This window comes from Pezoporus wallicus, unplaced genomic scaffold (assembly GCF_028554395.1).
Source record: "Pezoporus wallicus isolate ANWC-B61680 ecotype Strahan unplaced genomic scaffold, APGP_CSIRO_Pwel_v1 scaffold_6362, whole genome shotgun sequence".
NCBI classification, from domain to species: Eukaryota; Metazoa; Chordata; class Aves; order Psittaciformes; family Psittacidae; genus Pezoporus; species Pezoporus wallicus.
This window is the reverse complement of record NW_026637663.1, coordinates 2912852-2937211: the sequence shown is the minus strand read 5'-3', so window position 1 is coordinate 2937211 and position 24360 is coordinate 2912852. Positions and strand designations below refer to the sequence as shown.

The window sequence follows — 24360 nt, the reverse complement described above, 5'->3', positions numbered from 1 at the left end:
AGTTATCAAGATTTATTTAGTCCAAGAGGCATTGCACAGAACTGCACTAAAAAGAGGAAAGAAATCAGTAACAGAAATAAATTCCAACCTTTTATTACTACAAGCCTTCTACAAGTTCTGGAAGAAGAATTAACCTTCAGTGAATACAACTCCTGTGCACACTGTCCGTAAGTTTTCCACTCCGGCATTCAGGTGCCTGCCCATACTCAAAATCAGAATTCCTAGGCTGGATTCTGCAGTTTGCCATCAGAGAGACAGACACGTCCACAGTCACAACATGATCACAGGCATGTAATGGGGATGGGTCAACCATCCCTCAGCTTCTTCAATGAAAGAGAATCCAGAAATGCACCAAAGCAGTACAGGAAGGGAGCTCGATGGAACACCAAGTATGGGCAATGCACTGGAAGAGTGACAGTTACTCTTTCAGCACCTTTGCCTTTGAATTGCTGCCCACAGCTTTTCTAATGGTTTTCAAGCAATCACTTGTCCTATAGAAAGTAGGCACACTTAGCCCACGCAAAGAGCTCTAGAAGAACAGCTGTCACTAGCAAACACTTTCAGGAGGGTGTTTTGGAAACCTGTGCTCCTGTTCCTCAAGAAAGCAACACGCAAATTTCACAGAAGGCTATAAAGCTGTTCCCAGCTCCTGCACTGGGTGGAAACTGGCAGAGCTGAAGCGCAAGGATCTCTCTTCTGACTGAACCTAAAGCTATAGTGATTGTTTGGTTTAACACAGTTCAGAACCAACTTACAAGGCCTTTCAAACTAAAGTCTGTCTCTTTTAAAAGAAAGTAGAGACAACTTTGCATAAATGTTACTGTGAAAGCTCCTGTGAGCCCTTTTCCTGCAAGCACCTGGAACTGCCAAATGGGGCAAAGCAACACACTGAAGTTTCACCATGAATAAACGGGCAGCACTTGAAGATTGAAGACTCGTGTTGTTCACATTTTCTGACACCTGAATAAAGTTTCCACTGATGTGTTGTCTGCTGGAGCATTTGTTTTGTAGGTTGCTTGGTCTCAGAGACTCAGAACTTGGCTTCAAAACCAAGCTACTTCAGAAACCAAGACCAAACTCTAAAAGGAGTCTTTAAAATGGGTGTCCTTGTTAGATGACACCTTCAGACTCCAGCAGGACCTGGGTAAGAGAACAGGGGACAAAAGGGCCTTAAGGACACTTGATGCCTTTTATCTTTGACAGTTCATGCTGCTGGGAAAATGACAGAATTCGTACCATATCTGCATAGTTAATGAGCCAAATACAACCAGAGACAATGGCTAAAACAGCAAAAAGGAACAACACACCCATCTGGTCCTTCTGTCCTCCTACACATAAAGCATCTTCATTGGATATACTTGGCAGAGGCAAGAGGTAGCCCAGTTCACAGCCCTACTGCCATATATGCCGCAAGACCTTCCAGGCAGACTGCAAACAAACAGCAGATGTCAAAAGCTGTACCTTTCCTAGAGAAAACAACAACCATGACCCAAAGCATTTAAGCTGAAATTGCATGCCTTGTATCTCTGTGCCAAGTCAGCCCCATATTAAGTGCAACTACACTGGCATGATGTTCCAAAGGTGCTGGTGTAAATACCACACGCCAAAGGACAGTTACCAAAAGCCCCACCAAAGACTGTGGCATAATGCCACAAAGAGGCACAGCTCACAGACGCTCCTCAGCCACTACTTCAGCAGTGCAGCAGCAAAATTCATTCAAGAAACAAGCAGGACTAATGCTACCCTTTGATGAGAAAATCAGCTTCCGCATCCTCTTTTACTCGGTCTCTTAGAAAGCATGACACATGCCTATAGTCTCCTATTGAACAGCCTTTCATCTTTTGCTGAATGACTTTCCTTTCCTTGTGCTCATCACAAAGACATGAAGTCAGAAATGGCCCTCATGACATTTTCAGCTAACAACAAAGTTAAGAAGAGGACAGTAACACAATAACACTTCAATGAAGACTTCCTGGCCTGAAGCATCTCATTCACAGGTTTCTCATTTACTGAAGCTTCAGATACAACCCCTTCATTTTCTGTATTCGTCCTGAAAACGCAATCCAAGCACTCTTCAGGAATATGCCCTTCTCTCCCAGAGAGAGAGCACAGGGCATGACCTCAGTGATTAATGCCTCTCAGTTCAGCACTTGTGAGCCCACACGTGGTGCGCTATGTCCTGGGTTTAGGCAAGTACAAGACAAGACACTGACATACTGAAACAAGCCCAGAGGGGCATCAAGATGGTCAGAGACTGGCTCACACGAAGTACAAGGAGAGGCTGTGAAATGGGTTTGTTTAGCTTGAAGAAGGGAAAACCGGAAAGGTGTGTGTGAGGGGAATTTACTGCTGGTTTCAGCTGTGTAACAGAAGTATATCAAGAAGATGGAAACAGATTTTTCCTCGAAGGTGCAGTGTGAAAGGATATGGGGTAAGGGACACAAATACCTCCAGGGAGGTACTGGGAAAAAGTTTTCCACAATGGGGATAGGCCAGTCACTGGGATAGGGCCCAGTGCTTCTCCATCCGTGGTGAGAGGAGTATCTCCACTGAAAGAGGTTCTGAGCAATCTGATCTACTTTGACAATGGATCTGATACTGAGGCTGGCCCTGTTGTGAACACAGGGCCCAACCAGAGCTGTCCCTTCAGCATTAAATATTCCATCACTCTTGATCATTTAGCAGAACAGCTTCTGGCAAAAAAAATGAATGAATTATAACTGAGGAATCTGGGCTTAGCCACAGGGCTTAAAATCCAACACCCAGAATAGAGATTAAAAAAGTATCCCAAAAGACTTCACTGCAACATACTAGCACCAACTACATATTGAACCCAGTGTAGCCAAGTGTAACAACCAGGCAACACTACCCTCAGTTTGCTCTCACAGTCATGGGCTGAATAGGATTCAAGGCAGCTGTATCTTGCTTCATCTTTTACACTTGAAGAACTGGATGCTGTAATAGCATCTGAAAGACAACAGTGGCACAAGTGAACACTACTAACTGAAAGACTCGGGTTTTGAGCACAAGATACTAGCAGACAACAACTGCAGAATACATAAAAACAATTACGAATTTGTTATCTGCTGGTAAAAGAAAGAGATCCACAGTGATGTTTAGCAACGTCTGATCTGACAGCAAGATTTCCACAGGAAAGCAGTTTTAACAGTCTGACTGACGTGTTATCATTCTGATTCCCTATCAGAAAAATACCTGACTACAGAGGAGCTAAAATGAAAACCAGAACTTTCTTTACTGCTGTTAGCCTGAAAACTTGAGGATGCAATGTTAGCATAAAAGGAGACAGCAAGAGACTCCCAACATGACATCAGGCATCCTTAGCAAAAACACCCTCTGTGCTCTGTCTTCAAATTCTGTCATTAAATTTCAGGAAGGTCTATACATAGATGTGTCTGCAGTGACGCTCTGTTTATAGCTGCTGCTATATTCTCAAGGAACACCCCAACATTTGATAAGAGGAACCTGTTGCAACAGAAATGCCTTCAAATAACACTGAATTACAGTTCTGTTAAACAGCTCTTCTCACTTCCCTGCATTTCCCTGATGAGAGGAAGACCTATGTGGAAATACATCCAAAAATCAGCAGTGACACAGAGCCGCACAAAAGAAATCCCTGTCAGCCAGCCTTGGTCATAGCCTTTGATCACATTAAGCTTCCAGGAGAGCATAATCCAGCTAATCAGAACCTGGATATGGAATGATCAAGTAAAGGACAAGGAGGGCACTGTGAATAGCACAGAGGGAAATTCACAACTGGAGAGAAACCTTGGGTGAGGAAGGAGAACCAGAAAAGGCAAGATTGCTGGGAAACGGGATTGAGGGAAAGTGTTTTCTAGGAAACAAAAGCCAAAACTGACTCAAGAGTGGCCTACCTGGGTGGGAGGCCTCTGGATCGTAGATAGTTCTTTTCCCAAATGAGAAGCACGAGGCCAAAGGACCAAGAGCAACTGGGAACCTCCTACACTGCTGCGGTGATTCAAAACCCTGTGAGCAAGAGGGACATAGAAACCCAGCATCGTTGGGTTGCACTGCCTTGACACAAAATGAGCATTCGCAGGGCATAGTCTGTGCATTGTTCATCGTTTCCCCTACCTTCAGTTAAGTTTCTGTCATAGGTGAGCAAAATATGCCAGACTAACAAAATCAAGATAAACCACACATGGAGGATGTTCTTGGAGGCGCAGGAAAAGAAAAATGAATGTGAAATGTGGACTGACACAGAGTGCTTTAAGCAAATGTCAAAACCAAAGCCCCTTTGGTTACCACAGTTCCAGTCTGCTCACTTTGTAAGCAAATGCTGAGAGCCAGGCATGAGTAGATAAATGTATGGCAAAACCAAAAACAATACATAAGTAATTTTACCATATCCCTTTGACTTCTTTTAACAAGGCTTTTATTATATTATTGCTTAAACAATGTTTAAGCAATTCTCATCTGAAATCCTAAAACTCTTCTGGAAAATGAGAATCACCAGAAAGACTTCTGCTGAACAACTCTAGCACAGTACGCTGCTTGTCAGCTCCCAGAAAACACCATTTCTTGCATAGTTGAGAAGAAAACAACATTACATAACTCAATGTATTAGTACTAAAAATACAAGGACCAAAATTTGAGTCTGGATGAATCCCCAACAATCTTAACAACCTCCACAGAAGCTATATAAATCATGGGCAGAATTTATGAGTTTTCAATGACAAGTGTGAACACTTGTTATGTTCGGCACTTAACAAAATGCAATGTTACTGGCTAACCACTTGTAAACGGAAAACTGAAAAATGACTGGAAGGCTTCATATACTTAAAGGCTGTATAGACAACATGCACTGAATCTGGGCAAATATGTCCCCCATCCCTCCCCACACCACCCTCATCTACAACACTGAAACATTGCCATTTTCAATAAACATTACCTTTAATGTCTCGATGAACAATACCATGTTCATGTAGTACATTGATAGCAATCGTGATTTGCTTTGTGTAGAGCCTAATGACATGCTCCTGAAGGCCCAGTCTTGACACCTCTTCCAGAGTGCCCTCATCACAGTACTCCATGAAGATGTACATTTCTTCCTGTTGTGGGAACCAAACCGGATATGATTAGTTTTAGTTTGATTTTTTTTAGGTTTTTAACACTGAATTACAATCAAGTTTTCCTTCCATCCTTCACTGTTTGTGACAAGAGTAATGAAAGTACCACATAATGTTTTGATGAAGTACCTCTTACCATGGAATGTCTAATAAATCATATCTTCAGAACTCTGTTCTCTTCAGCATGCTTCAAACTAATATATTCTATTGCACAGCTATGGAAAATCTCTGCTACATGTCTATCTGTCTATCTATTTGGTGGTATAAAACTATTATTAATATTACCTTGACATCAACCAAAAAACATTTTGGAAATGTTGTAGACATATTACAAAAAGTTTCTTTGTTGTAGACATATTACAAAAAGTTTCTTTCTTTGCATATTTAGACAAAAAGGTAAAATGATGGGTTTTAATGAGGGGTTTTTTTTCCCTCTCTCCTAGTTTCTGCAGTATCTTGTGTTGGTTGCTTGGGGAGGGCAAGTTTTTTGGTGTTTTCTGTGGCTTGAACAAGCATGCCAATTCTAACTCACATTAAGAAGTTAGGTTCTTTTCTCTCTGTTTCCAAGCCTAGCCAATTTCAGACAGCCTCAATTGATACAAAAAGATGGCAGACACTAAGCTCTTAGAACTACCCTGAGAACCCAATGACCCAGTGACACAGACACCCTCAGTTTTGTCCTCAAGTACAGAAATGTAGACAGAAAGCACCCCGTGTCCCCTTCTAAACCAGCAATGGGTCAGCAAATCAACTCATTCATATTGAGCAAATCAGTCAAATCCACACACCACTTTCCAGCCAGACACAAGGCATTCTGTTCCCTGCCCACTTCACTCAGTAGAGAAACATGAAGGACCCAAGACTCACTAGGGGAGGTGGGAAGGGCACATGGGAAGCAGGACTAATAAAAAGGGGAGCTCTGGAATCCAGTTTCATAAGAAAACCAGGCTCCAGCAAGATAATTTGGTTTTCCTTCTGAAGAGGTGCTAGCTGACTTCCAAAAGATCTGCTTCTTAAGATACTTTTCTGGCATCAACATTTAAACACCAGCACAAAATTTTTCCAGGGATCAAAAAGACATTGGTAAAACCTTTGCTGCTAACAGTGAAGGGTTTTAGGCTCTCTAGTCTTTACCTACATGCAAAAGTTACTGTACTGTATATGATACAGCTTGCTTTAAAGCACTTAAAACAGTAGCAGCACAAAATAACTCCAGCATTACTTAGTCTATTCACTTACTAGGAACCTTCTCTGTTTATGTACCAGCTCCAAAATACTTCTCCAAATTATGTTTCAGAGACCTCAACATTCAGAGCTAAAAAGACATGTTGCAAGTTCAAATATCAAGAGATATCCAGACAAGCTAAACCAGAATGTCCTCAAGTAAATCCAATGATCCAAAGCTTCTTAAATTTTTCTCTCTGCCCTATAAAAAAGCCCAAATTATTAATGTTTTCTTACCCTATGGAGCTCCACACCAAAATAACGAACAAGATTAGGGTGTTTGATGCCTTCAAAAATCTTCAGTTCATCAGCTGTTTCTTTGATGGTTTTGTGATCATTTGGTTGAAATCTTATCTGCAAGAAAGATTTTTCATTATTCCCCACTATTTCAAATTACAACAACAACTACAAAAACAACAAAACAAACCATCAAAAAAAAGAAATAAAACCAAAACCCAAACACTTAAACAAAAACCACAAACAAGATATTTTTGCAAGATTATGTGCAGGTATGATGAATTATAAACTTTGTAAGAGCGAAACGCCGTAACTTCAATGTATAACTACACATATGTGTGCACATATCTCTCTTCCAAGCTTGCCTACTAGCTTAAACACGGTAGATAGGCACAGTACAAGAGAATCTGAAAGTAGTATCAGTGAGAGCTATCATTCAAGAAAGACTCGTTACCAGGTGCTTCATCAACTGAGATTCTAAAGGTTTTCACAGAGGGGTTCTTCACTGAGAATGAGGCAGCTGCAAGGAAAAGGTGTGGCATGGAACAAATACAGCCGTAAAGGTTTTAATGAAAGAACCAGGTTTTCATTAGTTCTCCTACAATATCCCATGACGGAATTTTCACGGAGGAAAAATTTATCAAGCCTTGTGATTGTTTTATTCTGTATAAAAACTACAGGCTACAGTTTGCACTCAGTGTTAAAATCAAATACATAGAGGTTACAAAAAGGTAACAACTGACATTCGGGTATTTTACATACTTTGTAACACTTCAAAGTTGCCATACTCTGTTGCAAAGCTTCTCCACTACACTTTGAAGAGATTTTTAGACAGTAAAGAAATCTCACGGGGGGGGGGGGGGGGGAATGCAGTATCGTTAACTAGCTTAAAAATAAATAGATAATTCTGGAAGTTAAAAAAACTACAGGAAAAGGCGGCACACTGCATATTCAGCCTCCTAGTAAAGTGTCTGTGAAAGAGGATCCACTTGATTTATTTGAGCTTCTGCTAAACAGCACACACATGTTAACCTGTAAAAAGTACTCGCACCTAGAAAGCAACTTTGAATTCCAGAAGCTGAGTGCTACCAATGGGGGGAGAAACGTTATTTAATTTTAAGAAAAAAAGAAACAACTCGACAACAACAAGATTTCAAGTGTTGGTATTAATGAATGACTATGGTACAAGAAGTTAAGCGTAAGACCAGTCTTGCTTGTCCAAACCTTTCAGATCACATACGTACTGGGAGGGGGGCAGAACTGGCTCATGAAATATAACTGCTTCAGCATCAAATGGCTGGTATGGCAACTGCTGTGAACAGCTGATGCCCACAGTTGTCTGAAGATGTAGAAATGCCATAAAACTAAACAATACAAATATTTTAACAGGCAAGGTGCTGTAGGAAAACAGATCTCTGCACCTACACAGCTTTACTTGCTTCTACCCTGACAAATTTTCTGTACCCACCAGGTTAGTCAACAGTTCTGTGACTCAGCTTAGCTTACTTAAACTACAGGAGAAGCTGAAAAAATTTGATGCCACACTTCTGCTCTAAGGAGTAAAGAAAAAAGGAATAAAATGTGAAAGGAAAACCTGCAAAGTAAATGTAAGTTTGTGTACAGACTTCACTGACCAGAAAACTCTTTTCCAAAATAACTGAAGATCTCTTAAGGGGAGCTCTTATATATTAAGCAGGCTTTCATTTAGTTCACAACATCCCTCTGAAACCTATCCATTTCACATACATTTAAATTGGAAGTTGTAAAGTGAAAAGAAAAAGCTTAAGTAACTTAAGAGGAACAAGCGATAAGAGCCTGTGTGGCTACATGAAGAAACATTTGCCTTCCTGCCCTTTCTCAGCTAGCAACAGTGTTCAGAAATCCTTCATATCTGCTAAGTCATGAACATTCGGTTTAAAAAAAAAACAAAAAACCCACAAGGGCAGCAGTGATTCTTGTACAAGTACTCACTTCCTTCATAGCCATCAGCTCTCCAGTGTCAACACTGATACACGTATAGACTTTCCCATACTGGCCCTCACCTGCAGGATTAAAATAAGAAAAATGATACTACATTCAATAACCAACGTGAACATCAACTGCAACGAGAAAACATCACTGGAATCAGCTTGCCGAAGTTATTTACCTTTCTTTCAATGTAAGAATTTAAGTAGCTTTTAACCTGTTACACCTATTTTTACGTTCATAGTCCTGAATTCAAGCTGATTAAAGGTAAAAACACTACATTAACAGCCTGACCTGAAAGATAACTTCTCATGAATACAAGGATTTTTCCCACAAACCCCAAGCCTGATCAGCAATGATCATACAGGGGAAAAACAATAATATTGGTGAATGAAGTCCCAAAGTTTGTGCTCATTTCCATTTGTATTTCTAGTTCTTCCAAAAGCAGAACTCGTCAACCATCTCACAGAGTTAAACACATGCAGGAATCACAGGTTCATACCTAACTAATTGTCCTAACCAAATCCTCCTCTTCTTTCTTGTTGTTTCCTGCTATTTGACCAGTGAAAACTTCACTGAAGTTCTGCATAAAGGAAGTCCTAGCTGCAATAGTATTTTAACCTTCTGATTCCAGTAAAATTGGTATTACCTACATGGAGACCCAAGATTTCGAAAGATAGCCTTAGATCTCCTTCAAAAATACTAAGGTTGGTATTTTAGCCTGACGAATGAAGGTATAATGAACGTACCAATTTTGTTTCCTCTCTGCCACTTGAAAGTCACTTTTCTCAAACCTACATGCATGACATTATCGTAAGATTTCGGTGTGTCACAAACTTGGCCAATGATGTTCTTCCTCCTCATCTCTCTGTATCTCCTTTCTTCAAACAACTGAACAGACTTTTGAACAGCTTCAATCGGTGCTTGCTTGGAAGCAGTGTCTAAAAAGAGTGATGAACAATTTCCTTGATTGAGAAATATTCGCTGTGTTTATATTTTGTTACCTTTTGGTATCACGTGAAGTGACCTAAGTTAGAAGACACCTATTTTGTGAGTCTAACTTAAGGTGCAGGAAAAGCATAAAACATTTTAGCAATCACATATTAAACTATCACTTACAAATCAAATATGAAACTAAAGTAAAATGAGTACTGGTACTTTTTCAGTCATCTCTTACTTGATTCAAGGAAATTAAACGTATGAAATGGAACACTTGTCTGCACTTAGCCTGTAACTAACCACCAACAGATAGTGGAAATATATTAGGGTCGCTAAGAGCAGCAAGGAAAGAAGGACAGGTTAAGCTGTGCTATACAGAGATATAAGAGGTTTCTTGGAAAACTCAGTATCTGTTATTTCAGAGATTTAGTGGTACCAGATAACTCCAGCTTTCACATCTTATCATGAAACAGAATCCTTATGAGTGAGGCTGGAAGAAATCTCAGGGAAGCATTAATTTATCCCCTCCCTGTAAATGACCAAAATTACGTATCTGTCACTGTTGACTGACAGTAGTCCAACCTGTTTCTAACAGCCTCCAAAAGATGGAGATACTGATACTCCTAAATGACATACTCTAGTGCCCACACATTAATACCACTTCATCTACACCAAATCTGCCTCGTTGTTTTAAACCAAAATCTCTGAACAGTAAAACCAGTTCCCATTGCAACAGCCTTCTTGAAATTCTCAGGTTTTCCTTCACTCTACTTTCCTAGTTTAAACAAACTCAATTCCTTCAATGTTTATGTTCTGAACAAAAAAATAAGCCTTTTAGATTTCAGGGAAAAAAAAGTACTGTTCTTCCTGTGTTCTACCTGAGCCACCTAATGAGACCAGATTTCATACGACAGAAAACTTTCTTCTAACATTTCATGAGATTCCACCCTGCCAGAATACATGCAAGCAAGCTACACGTATATTTCTGTATGGTATAGCAGTCTCACAAGTAATTCAGTTACTTTATGTTTCATGAAAATAAGCAACAGGACAGAGAGGAAGGACCCCGCAACAGCCTTGAATTCAGGAAACAGTCAGGATCACATGCTGTTAGACACCCACAGTAAGAAAATCCCATACTGGGGAAGAGATCTCAGAAAGTGAGGAAGTGCTTCCTACTCTCATGCAATTCATAACTGGGCACTGAGCAGGGACAGCAAATGTCCTCAATTCCTATAGTAATAAATGTGCTAATTTTGTAAACACAAACACTGCTAGCATCTTTCAGGAACTGAAAAGATGTAACCTTCACGAAGTTTAATTTCTCCTGCCTCAGAGAGTACACCTTGTGATTTTGTAAGCTATTCTACCTGCAATCAGAATTTTGGTTTTTCCCTTTTCTATCTAAAAAGCAGTGAAAATCTCTTTACAATCAGCATTAAGATTCAGCCTTTTATTGCAGCATTAGTTTGATAAATATTACATCAAAGTGACTCCTAAACACCTACCTTTGGTCTGGTTGATTAAAGTTCTGAGCTCCCAGCTCCGCCGGGAAGAGCCACTTGAATCTCCTTTTGGATATGATGGTTCTAGAGAAAAAATACTGTGAGCATAGAAGTGGATTTATCTCATATTAAGAATTATGCCATTATATTCAGCAGAACCTGAGATGTTACATATCAGGACTAATACACCCTACAAGTATATGAGGCAGCCATATAGCAATGTATGTTGTTGAACTCACAAGATTACTTATCTTTAGAAAACAAATTGTGAAAGCTATCCTGAAATAGGATTTAATTTATACAGGAACAGAGATCTCCTTCCCAATTGAGGGAAGCACTTCCAAGTCAGGGCACTTAATCAAATACGTAAGAAATTTGAAGGAAAAAAAAATCTTTTAAAGTTCCTTAGAAAAAGACCTGTATTCATTCCAAACTAAGCCAGTTTCCTATTCATACAGATATATAAAAGGAAATAAGCATGAGGCAGACAGTATTTTCAACATCTGCTTAAAAGAAAGCAAACAAACCAACAAAAAAATCCCCACACCTCTTAGTATAAATTTTTAAGGCCATTCTTTCTTCAAAATCCACTTCATTTTGAAGGATGACCACAGTATCAACTCTACTTCACTTGCGATTTTGTACTTCATTTTAGTTTGCACAGAACACACTGTCTTAACAATCAACATTTCAAGGTATTTGATGTAATTAATACCACATATACAGGGACTGGGGAAACCTGAAGGAGAAGCTCTGATTCAGTAGATCAAGTCACACACCCTGTCCCCTCTTCCAGAATGCAAATAACAGCAAGTATTTGTAAGATGAATATTGCAGCGGAAGTTAAAGAACTGGAGAGAAAACTTCACTGTTCTGATAGCTCCAGTTCATACCTCGTTAACAGCATTTAGAAAGTTACTATAATTCAGCAATCATGTTACTAATTTCATTTTGGACACTGTAACTTAGTAAGATACCAGGAAATTCCTTCGGCTACAATTCAGAAACAATATGAAAGGCAAGAGAATAGTGGATGTTTCTGAAAATAGAGGAACTTACTCTGACAGTATAAGCCCAGAAGTTAAAAATCTAAGATTTCTGAATGGAAAAAGGTGAAAAAAAAAAATTGGAAAGAGGCAGAACTGGAAACAGAGAGAAATATGTAAACGCCATAAATCATCTGCACATCCAGGTCACAATCTGTTACTGTGACAATCACCTTCTCGCTCTTCAGTAGGACTGGAATGACGACTAAGAGATCTGAACTGCAACTCGGCTGCTATTGAAGCCAGTCGATCATTTTCAGGGACACTGGAACCCCTGTTAAAAAGAGCCATTGTACTAATTAACTTAGCATTACACTAAATAACTAATAGTGACAATTTAACGGCAGTTTAAAGAGAAAGAATCTCTGAAGCCTAGGATATGAACCATGGAAGTAACATGAAAGAAAACCCGATGCCAAGAGGTAAATTAAAAGCTCTTTCTATGCTATTTTTTCCCCCAAATGAAGACTTTTACATTATTTTAGTCATGCCACTCTGTGAAAACCCCCTAAGCTTCAAAAGCCCAAACTACTCGCAACTGTTACTTGCCCATAACACAGAATGCATTTTAATGACTTGGAACATACTACTAAGACAGCTGCTGCAGGACATAGCTGGTGCCAGGTTTGGATATACAATCAGAAATGATTCAGCTGGATGATAATGTGAGCCACATTATCAGATGAAGGGTGGCAACTGAATTCATATGCTCCTAGTGAGCTGCAAATAGTCATAGTCCACAGTCATTAAGATAAAACTAGTGGGAAAAGCCATAAGCAAGCTGACAGGAAGGACAGTGTTAAATGACAGCAACTTGACTATTTGGAAGCCCTAGCTCTTCCAGACAGCACAGAGTAGAATAAGATACCTCAGAATAAGTCCCAGATGAACAAGCATGCTGAACAGAACGTGAAAATAACACTGAGAGAAATGAGTCTTAAACCCTTAAATCTTCAGGCACGTTTCTCCAGCCCAAGACATTAATCAATCCACTCATGTTTTAGACCCATCATTCTCTCATGGCAGTCTTTCTATATTAAGTCCCTTTTGCATAAGGGTGCCTTTCAATTTTTAAAGTATGGTGGGGAAGATGTGTGACTGATGCCTCCTTTAACATAATGCTTTAGAGGTATGAGCTAAACACTACTGGAAAGAGAAACACTGTTAGATTTCAGTGAAGGATTTAACAGCTACAAAAGGATGAAAGATACTTGGCATCACAACGTGCACACACCTATGAGAGGGCTTCCCTACCGCTCTAAAGTTGCTTCTGAATAGTACCCAATTATTATCTAATAATAGTTTGGGGGGTTTATTAAAGGAAAAAGAAGAAAAAGAAAAAAGAGAGAAAGAGAGAAAAAGAAAAGATGCAAACTTCATAATCTTAAGAACAGAAGCCAAAACCCAAGTTACCCTATTCCCATGAGAATGTTCTCAGTAGAGTGTTTGCTTTGCCTTCCCTATTACTGCCAACTAAATCTTTGAAGTTTGAAGAGGAACTGAACCTGAGCTAGTGAGAATACTCAGTACTCTTCAGGAAGTTGTGGTTTTAATCAGCAAGAAGGCTGAGGTTATTCTCAGCACATACAGAGCAACAATTCTAGATGCACAAAGACCTTAAAAACAAGCAAAGCTAAACCACCTCTAAAATGAGACAGTAGCTAAACAGAGGACCTTAAGTATTATAGCTTTGAATGCAGGTGTTTAAAATCCATTTCATGCTCATCTCTGCCACCCAGATTTTTCACTGTTTGTGTCCAGAAAGATTGTGCGCATGTTATTAGGCAAAGAAATAGAGTAAAAAAAGAAGACGACTTGCTAAATTTCTGCTCAGTCCTGGATAAATATAAAATGATGAATAATAACCCCCAGCTAGCTCAGAAAATTAACATTAAAGGTCATTAGTATGAACACAGTGCAAAATGAATAACCAACCAAAAGCTTACTGAAAACAACCAGGAACTGCTACCTTGGACTTTGCTTTCTAGTTGTATTACATTGATTTTAATTTTTTTTTTTTTCATTTTTTTAAGAGAAACTTCAGCAGAACTATGGTGGCATTTGTGCACTACACGCTGCCTCGTGCATCTGATTTATCAAGTTCCTACACTCAACTTTTTGTAGATATTTAATGCCTACAATCACGTTACAGGCGCCTAAAGAATTTCTGGAAAGTGTACAAAGTTTCTGTTTCTGTGGTAGCCCAGCAGCTGGGCCCCACACCTTGCATACAAAACCAGAAAACACTCTCTTGATCCAACAGATTCCATTTGCAACTTTGACTATATTAAAAACAAGAATTTGCTATAAATACATCACCTTGCAATAGTTTGCCTTCCTCAATAAACAAAACTCCTAAAAACCCCTAAGAGCCTCCAAAACTCTGTCTCTGCTTTAATAATTCTTAATAACTTTTTCTCTGAATTCTCCCAAGATAATCCAGAGGGTTGAGCAGCGCTAGTTAAAAATCCACGCAGTGCTCAGGAAAAAAAAATCATGGGACGATTTATTAACAACCATCAGAAAAGTAAAAAACTGAGAGCTCTGAGGAAAATACAAGTCCCTGAGTTACAGACCGAGGCAATTTGACTAAAATGCTGCATTCATATCAACTTTTGTGTTACAATCCATAAAACTATCATGCATTTGATTGCAGCTAAGGAGCAAAATTCTCATTTCTTCCTAATGACTATTTTCTTGAACTAGAAGAAACTGTCAAAATGCCGAACTTTACACTTTGATTGGTATTTGTGTAGGACAAATATGAAGAAAACATTAGAAGAATATAACGCTGTATTCAAGTGTGTCAATTTATAAACTTGACAGTTGTGTATAAAATGCCACCTGACAGAGTGGTACAAAATCACATCAAAGCCTACAAGTATTAAAAACTAGCTTCCTATCACCCTCTTGAAAAACTAACTTCAAAGATATTCCTTGGCTCAAAGAGCTCTACATATTCTAGGAAAAAAATACCCTTCATATGTTGTGTAGAGACTAATTATTAAATGAACAAACTCTGCATTTTCAAAATCATAAATCCTAATTAACCATCACCCTGTCAGCTTCTAAAGATGCCAGAATCTTCTCAGTGAAAATTCCCTACAACATTACTTGAAAAGGGCTTTTCAAGTGCATAGAGCTGGAGACTAATAATACGTATAATAAATATAAGTAGTTTGAATGACAAAAATTCTGGATATATTTCCAATCAAAATAAGGGGCCCAGACTCACAAGGTGTACATCTGGAAGCTACTGCAGAGTGTAAATCACATCTTACCATAAAAATTAACTGAAAAGACTTGCAGAAAAGATTTTTTATAAAAAGTGGTAACTTCCCTCTTAAGAACTTACTGCATGCTTCTGCTGGGCATCCGGAAACAAATCTATAAACCATGATGATTTGGTGTCTAACAACTGAAAATTATTTATTAAAATAATAATAATAATAATTCATAATCAAGTCATATCTAAGTTCACTTTGGTCACCATCAAGCTGTTGTCCTTCACTACCTGTTCTTTCTCTTCTCTGTGGCTGTGTGAAACAGATCATGTGTCTCCATTCATAAAAATTTCTTGTACAAGTGAGTTTTTGGTACTCTACAGTAGAAATAAAAATCCAAAAAGCTATTTACAAACCCTAAGATGGTATCATTGTGTGAATAGCAGGATTTTCATGGTCAGGAGTGAAGGGAAAAAAGAGAGACTTGTCAATGGTCTGACTGGGACGGGAAGAAAGAACACCAACAGTCTGAAACATAACAGCCAAATCAGAGGCCAAAAAGCATGAAAGATACTAACCTAGGTCTGCCAAAAAATTCACTTGTGACCTCTGCAAACAGACAATACGGGAGTGGTTTCTGTTGCATATCCTGGTACAGGAATGGTTTCTTTCATATTAACTTTATGCTGCATAGCCCTAAGAAGCCAAAGGCGTAGCAAGAAACAAAAAACCCACCTTCCTGAAATGTTACGTGTTTAATTCTGAGTTTGCCACTACACAGTACTTCCAAATATTTATAGCAGACAATATCAAAACAGTTAGCTCACATAAAAACAAAAAAAAAAATCCTTGGGTTTATTTGCATCTTACAGTCATCTTAGTGCAAAGTGTTAGTTATCAATACTAATTATTTAGTAAAGTTATACCAATGAACTGACTGCCATACTTTAATTTCACAGATATTTTTACTGAGCAAATTTGTAATCTACATCAGAACTGCACACTTTAACTACCATATGGTTCAGGCATTTTAAGTCTGAAAGCAGTCTTATCATCTATGCCTAAGAAGATTCTGCTCAAGTCAAACATGAATGAAGGAGCCAGTGGAAGACATGATGGGACGGAAAAACACAGTGCAAATGATCTACTAGGATGCAAGTATGTGGAAAGGTTATATGGGTGATGTAAGTAGAATGAGGCTGCTACATCATGGAGTGGAGCTACCTGGTATCATTTGCACTGCTGACGGGTTTGGGTTGAGCTGAGTCGCTACCAACGGGAGAGGGGCGACTGACAGCTATGCTGCAATGGTTCCGTGCATCACAAGGGACACTCCGCGTGCTGTGGCAAGAAGAAAAACTTCAGGAAACAGTTTGGAAAAAAAAATAAAAACGTATGGAATTGAAGGTTTATTTTAAAAGTCAAATTTTGAAGTGTGCATGATAAGGCCTGATTTTAAAGGGTTTTCTAGTACATAAAGACGTAATTCTGTGTCTCAGGACCTTCAGGGGCTGTCAATACATACAATAATAATAATAATCTTCGAAAGAAAAATCCCTATATCTTTAGAGTAGAGCTAGCTGCTGCCAACATCTAAGCAACTTCAAACAAAACAACAACAAAGTCAAGTGTAGAGTATGACACTGTGCTGATCTTAAAAACCAAGGCCCTCCGATTGTGTAAAGATATGCACTGCAAAGTTCTTTTTGAGATTTTTAAAACTATTTTTGCATTAATTCTCATGTCAACTCTTTCAAGAGTAAGCAAAACCATCCAGTGTTTTAAGTTGCTTCATATCGGGTTGGTAATGATGCAGAAATGCCACCATATTCCAAAATGCTACATTTTAAAAAATCTACGCTAAACCATAGAAAGCACCGTTGTGGGCACATACGCAGACATTCAAAGTGGGGAAGGAAACAGAAGTCTTGTTAATGACCAGGTTTCAGTGAATTAAAGCTTGTTACATTGAAACACAGTTCTCAAGAAAGGCAAAGAGGGTAAGAATGACTTCAAAGACAGAAAGCATGCACCAATAAAAACTGTAAAATAAAGGGAGTAGAGGAAAGTAAGGAACTACATTGTCATTAAATGCATATTTATACAATTCAGATTGATAACACGCTAATTTTTTCTACTTTCTTTGTCTTCAACAGAAAAGGTGTTACCCTTACTGTCAGCATAGCAAGGGAGGATAAGCCAATTTACAAATCTGTATAATGCTAAATACCTGAAGCCTTCAGGTGTGGGGATGATAAGATGAGGATTTGGTGGATCACTATGGCACCGAGGTACTTTTACAGGACGGGGACTGTTTCGATGAATAGCTGTAAACATAAAAAAGGTAGAACATTTATTCAGATGTCAGAAAGACACTGTTAGGGCCATTTCAAGACAGAAAATTAAAACAAATTCCTATTTGATAAAGCTAAGTATGAACTGGCACATAATTTTTTCCTATCCTTTAAGAAAAATACGAATTATTCAAATTTAAAATAAATCAATTGTATGAATACTTTTCATATTATTGTATCATGTAAGTCATCTATAAAATAAGGAACATTTTCCAGAGAATTAAAAAATAGCAATTAGAAGAGCTGTAATTTCTTAACTATATCTTCACTATTTCAGCTTCACAGACTTAAGCTTATTTTTTAATCTTATTGTAAAATCAATATTAACAAACTAAACTGTTTTAAACAATTTAAATAATTAAAAAGCAAACAGGATTATTATGTTCCTTTTCATCAGGATTAGTTTTCTCAGACACTAACAGAAAGCAAAATGAGCTGGGAAAAAAACCCACATATGACAATTCTACCTATATTAATGCCCAACACAACAGTCTGCCCCAAGGAAGTGGTACAAAAGGAGAGGGTCAAACCTAAGTGAGCCATCACTATTCTCATGCTTAGCCTGTAAGAATAGTCTGCAGCATCTTCTGCTTTCCTCAACTCCTCCCTCCTCACTAGCCAGAAAAGTACTGTGGCAGTCACACTGCAAGATGCCCAATCAAAATACGAGCCAGCACTTTTTGCCAGGCTAGGTTAATCACAGCAAGCTGAGTTTCTGCTTTGTTTGCATTACCAGTAAAAGATACCAGGGCCATGTGTTGGCTGTCCTGTTACAATTCACAAGGACAGTAGCAGAAGATCCAGAGGCGTAACCTAACCCAATTGGGTGGACCACATGCTGTTTCTCAACGTAAAAAGACAGGATAAAACACAGGAGATCCCCTACAGGCAGCAGCATGAACGCAGCTGGATCCTCAGCTTTGCGGAAAGAGGTAGAGATCACAGTGGGTTTAAGTCCCTAAAAGGGTATGCAAATGGAACTAAGAATTCTTATTTTTCTCTTGATCACAAAATAGAAAGGGGTATCTGCAACATCTGCAGCCAGGATACAGTTTATGTTTTGTTATGTATTGAAGTTTCAGCCTGCTGTTCAACTCTGCGCCATGCCGTCCTTCTTTGTCACTCTCTCTCCACGCCTCTGAGCCAAAAGCTGTCAAGTAATTTAGTTCGCATGATCTGCTCTGCAATAGCATTTATGAGAGTTTCCATAATTTTGGATCATCACGCTAGTGATTTACCTAACATGGGCCTTTCTCTGAACAACAGTATCAAAAGCAAATATACAGATTTTACATCACAGTACAGAATTTGCCTGAATTATTTTAGACTATGCTTCTTTCCACAGAATTGGACTGACTTTCATTATGAAAGGTTTCTCAGCTGTAAAGGTTTCTCATCAAAATTATATCAAAACTGAAACTTTCCTGAAATACTGAAAAACCTCCTTTTGCCCAAGTCAAATCAATGTGCCTTCTGCCATCAACCCATCCAGGAAGTGGACATCAGGAGAAAGAAAAGATGACATGCTATTTTGAAAGCTAAAACAGTCAATGGACCTGGGAGGAGGAAGAGGGAAACGGTGCTGAGAAAGAAATACAGAAAAGGGAAACACAGCTGAGGAAACATCCTTTTCTCAAGATAAACAATGAAATATGTTGATTTCACTCTAATGCCAAGGATATTTTTTACACTATGACAATTTCTGTGATTTGGAGAACTATTTCCCACAGCTCTATTGTCAAGCCCCCAGGTATAACTCCTCTGTACCCTCTATAATATAAAGTCCATCAGAAGTGTAAATGTCTACAGCACCATAACGAAATTTTGGGAGAAGGAGTTACTACTACCTCCTTAAAGTTTTAATTACTTCTTTAGCCAGCCTTTAAAAAGCACAATCCTTTTCTACAACATCCGCAAGAATTCAAGGACCAAATCAGAGGAAAGCATCTGTAAAGCATTTTAACTTCCTGACTAAAACCACCATGTATTTACATGTCAGGCAATAACGGTTTTGTATCAACATTCACAAAAAGCTTAAAAATACTTTTATTGGTATTTGTAGCATTTTACAAGTACTTTACAACCAAAATTCTGCAACCATAGCAGCAAAGCTCCAGAATGAAGGCCAGTAACTTCTGCCTTACCAAGGTACAAACCTGTTACAGGACTGTGAGGTTTTCCAATAACATGGCCAATGCACTCATTCATCAGTGCTTGTAAACTCTAAAAAAGACAAACAGAAAAAGTGATGTTTTATGCTACAAGAGAGTTAACAGTCATATGCTAAATCTCACAGTAACAAAATTACATTGGTTAAATATATAATCTGTCAAGTAAGCACCCCTACCTGCATTCTTTCAATTACATTAAAATTTTGGATCCACATTAGAGTTTTGATTTCATTGATTTTATTTTTTTTAAGCTATGAAGTCTTAGTTTTGTGTTGCCTTTTGACCTTGTCAAAACTATGTAACTGTAAGAACTGAACAATGATACATCATAAAGAACATTTCATAATATAAAGCTAGTGGAACTTAAAAATATCTGTTGCTAATAAAACTAAACACCAAGCTTACTGGAAAAAAAGCTGCAACTACCTTCTCTTCCCACCCCAAGAAGAAACACCCAAATGGGTGAGAGTATGATGGCATGAATCACAAGACAGAAGTCTGCAGAACAACAAATATGAAGCACTACGTAAATCTACTTATCTACCCTTGAAGTTAGCAAATCTTTCATGAATCTTTGATAGTTAGAACCACTGAACTGGTGGTGCTCAGGCAATCTGAGCGGAATTACTAGGTGTACTATTCACTGTGTATGCAACCTCAGACAAGTTACTAAATCTTCCTCTGATTCAATTTATTTGTCAGAAAACCAGGGATAAGATGTATCTTCACAATAAGGAATCAGAATTATGTTCTTTGGTATAGCTGTTGTAAAGGCCATTTCTATACACCACTCATTCAGACTATCAAAACTGCTTCCAGAAATTCAAAAACTTAGTGAAGACATGGAACTTGAAGCTAGTTAAAAAAAAGAAAAAGAAAAAGAAAAAGAAAAAGAAAAAGAAAAAGAAAAAGAAAAAGAAAAAGAAAAAGAAAAAGAAAAAGAAAAAGAAAAAGAAAAAGAAAAAGAAAAAGAAAAAGAAAAAGAAAAAGAAAAAAGTGTTTTTCCAACCCAGACTGAGCAAGAATTTCAGCTTTAAATCCAGACGGCAATTCTCCTGTGACACCGGGTATTATCTAAATAAAGGATTAGGATTCACATAGACATTTCTAGGTGAAATGCTGTGGCCTGTTTCATACAGGAGTCAGATTAATCAGAGATTTCAAGTGATGCTCTCCAAGACTGAAATCCAGTTTAAGAAAGCAGAAGTTCGGAAATGCAGCTAAGGTTTTGGGTTCCCCCTTTCTCTCCCACTTTTTCAGTGTCTTATTCAGAAATTGTGTCAACACAAATAGTTTTGAGCGGCTACTTCTTGAAGCTAAAGTATCAGTGTATTTCAAATACAAGCTTAACTCCGCCATCTAGGCAGACAACCCTTTCCCAGCAACACATACGGGACTAAAACAAAACTTAGTTGAGAGCTGTTGATAAAAATACATGTGAAAAAATACTAAACTATATTGTTTCTGTATTATGCAAGATTAATGTGGTTGGCATTTCATAACACATCCTGAAATTAATAAAAATCAGAGGTGCTATCACTCACATTCTGCTATTTTGTGGCAACTGTGCTTTCACTTCTCTGTAGGACTGTACCAAGACCAGAGAAATAAATTCTCAGAATTTTACTTCCACAGGAAAAGGAGGAAGGCAGAGCACAGAGAAAGCCAGCTTTAGTATACTGGGGCTTTTTTTTTCCACAATAAAAACAAAAGAAAGATGCTTTAAAGTATGTTTCACATTGGCACAATTTGAAGAAATACCTTTAAACAACTGTCACTTTGTATTCATACCTATAAATAAATTCCAGGTGTTAACTAAGAGTCAGAATCTTATTTGAAATTTATTATGACAATTATAAACTGTAATTCTAAAAAAAAGCTGCCATCAAATTTCCCAAGAGGCACAGGAAAATAACCTCCTAAGATGTACCAGCAAATTGAAAACATTAATGGCAATGGTCACAAACACACCCTATTCACTGCTCTACTCAGAATCTTACAAAATAGAGAAGTGCTCTCCTGGAGAAACTAGCTGCTCATGGCCTGGAGAGATGTATTCTTGCCTGGGCTGGAAACTGGCTGGATGGCCAAGGCCAAAGAGTGGTGGTAAATGGTATCACATACAGCTGGTGACTGGTCACTAGTGGTGTCCCTCAGGGCTTGGTTAGGGCCAGTGCTGTTTAATATCTTCACTGATGATCTGGGTGAGGGAACTGAGTGAGAAACAACTGAGGGAACTGGTTTTTTTAGTCTGAAAAAGGCACAAGGGAGACCTTATTGCTCTCTACAAACTACCTGAAAGGAGGCAGTAGCGAGGCGGGAGTCGGTCTCTTCTCCCTAGTAACAAGTGATAGGACAAGAGGAAATGGCCTCCAGTTGCACCAGGGGCAGTTTAGATTGGATATTAGGAAAAACTTCTTCACAGAGAAGGTAATCAGGCATTGGAACATATTTCCCAGGAAAGTGGTGGAATCACCATCCCTGGAAGTGTTTAGAAACCGTATAGATGAGGCCCTCAGTGATATGGTTTAGGCATGACAGTCCTGGGGTAATGGTTGGACTTGATGGTCTTAAAGGTCTTTTCCAACCTTGCTGACTCCATGATTCTATGATTTTATGAGATCAACATCAACAGTAATATACAACAGCAGTTGTTTCAGACAGCACTTATATTCAGACATTGTTTCATAAAAAATATCTCTGAAAACATATACTGATAGCTTCACAAGCACTTAGAAATAATCAACAAGCAGAATAACTCATTCCATACCAAGAAGTCATCTTCTGGCAGAGCTGAAATAAATGCTGGCTCAATGGCTTGAAGAAAATCAAAACCTTGAGTTGCCCACCTATCTCAAAGAAAAATAAAAGAAAGAAAATTAATTGCTCTTTGGCTAAAGCTATCATAAGAGTTTCAACAACATCTAAGAACAGTAAATGGCAATTAATTATTTTTCCTCTGGAAAATATGATAAAATCTTTGTAATAAATTGGATCAATATATAAGAGGTAAAATATTTATTCTGTGTATTTGCCCAGTTATGTTCAGGTAAAGTCTGATTTTAGCAAGGACACTGCCAAATAAAGTAAGCAGGCCATGCTATATATCTCAACCTATATACGTGCTATCTACAGGAACAGTATCAACAATTCCCTTGTAGTATGTTTCAGAGCAACAAGCCAAACCACTATGCTCCCTACCTAAATTCTCCTTTCTGAAACAAAACTACTAATGATTTCACTACTATCTGATCAGTAGTAACTGGGCATCAGTGGTTTCAGGGCCTACATTCGTAATGTAAAACAAAAAAGTAACTTGGCTAGAGAAAGTTGTGTCTTCAGTCACCTGCTCTCCTCCTCACTGCCTCCTCTTAGGCCTACTAGAATTAGTAGCTGCAACCTACAAAATGCAAGTAGAATCATAGGATATCCTGAGTTGGAAGAGACCCACAAGAATCCTCAGAGTCCAACTCCTGACTCCACGCAGGGCAACCTAAAAATTAAACAGTATATATATAAGAGCATTGTCCAAATGCTTCTTGAACACTGACACGCCTGTGGCCACGACCACTTCCCTAGGAAGCTTGTTTCACCCTGTCAGTGAAGAGTTCTTTCCTAGTATCCAGTCTGAACTTCCCTTAACACAGCTTTAAGCTGCTTCCTCATGGACTACAATGCCTCCCACTCTGCTTCACCTCACATGAGGAAGTCATAGACAGCAATGAAGTCATTCCTCAGTGTCCTCTTCTCTAAGCTGAGCAAACCTGGTATCCTCAATTACTCCTCATTAAATCTTACCTTCTAGTCCTTTAACCATCTTTGTTGCTCTTTTTTAAACACAATGTAATATTTTTACATCCTCCTTACACTGTGGAGCCCAGAAGTGCACACATATTCAAGGTGAAGCTGCACCAATGGTACTCTATCATGGGGCAATCACTTCTTTTAGCTGGCTAGCTATACTGTGCCTAATGCAACCCAGGATACGGTTGGCCCTTTTCACCACCAGGGCATATTGTTGACTCACATAAAGCTTACCATCAACCAGAACCACAAGATCCCTTTCTGTAGGGCTGCACTCTGACCTCTTGGCCTCTGATCTACATGTACATACAGGATTACACCACCCCAGTTGCAAAATCTGGCACTTCTTAAATTTCAGAAGATGACTGCCCAGTACTCATAATCTATCAAATTCTTTCTTGTAAGATCTCTGTACCTTCAAGGGAATCAACAGCTCCTTCTAATTTAGTATCACTGTCAAAATTACTTATTAAGGATTCAACTCCCATGTCCAGATCACTGATAAAAGCACTGAAGAGAACTGGCCCTAAAATTGAGCCCCAGAGAACACCTGCCAAATATTACCCCATTTGCTTCAATTCTTCGAGCCCAGCCATTGAGGCAATTGTTCACCCATCATATTGTGCACATCTACCTGCATGCTGGACATTTTGCTCAGGATATTGTGGGAGACGGTATCAAAAGCTGTCAAAATAATAATTAAGAAAGACACAAAAACCCAACCATGTCTATTGCCTTCTCTTTGTCTACTCAGCATGTAACCTTGTCATGAAAGTATATTTA

The 24360-nt window shown here is 38.6% G+C and overlaps 1 protein-coding gene across 9 annotated transcripts in view; it reads right to left on the bottom strand.

The window, feature by feature from the left end:
* The window catches only part of MAP3K4 (mitogen-activated protein kinase kinase kinase 4), a 70671-nt gene that overhangs the window by 3821 nt on the left and 42490 nt on the right, over positions 1 to 24360 (bottom strand). For 4 of the 9 annotated variants that reach the window (XM_057406893.1, XM_057406890.1, XM_057406896.1 and 1 more), the window contains 10 exons: positions 22544 to 22622; positions 19747 to 19825; positions 17479 to 17575; positions 16473 to 16589; positions 12198 to 12298; positions 10982 to 11062; positions 9284 to 9475; positions 8541 to 8611; positions 6570 to 6686; positions 4931 to 5090 (listed from right to left, as the gene is read on the bottom strand). In XM_057406893.1, the coding sequence (XP_057262876.1) occupies positions 4931 to 5090; positions 6570 to 6686; positions 8541 to 8611; positions 9284 to 9475; positions 10982 to 11062; positions 12198 to 12298; positions 16473 to 16589; positions 17479 to 17575; positions 19747 to 19825; positions 22544 to 22622 (1094 nt within the window). Of the gene's footprint in view, positions 1 to 3893; positions 4006 to 4930; positions 5091 to 6569; positions 6687 to 8540; positions 8612 to 9283; positions 9476 to 10981; positions 11063 to 12197; positions 12299 to 16472; positions 16590 to 17478; positions 17576 to 19746; positions 19826 to 22543; positions 22623 to 23177; positions 23267 to 24360 lie in introns of all 9 variants that reach the window. The other 5 variants (XR_008971885.1, XM_057406892.1, XM_057406891.1 and 2 more) reach the window with 5 other exon arrangements.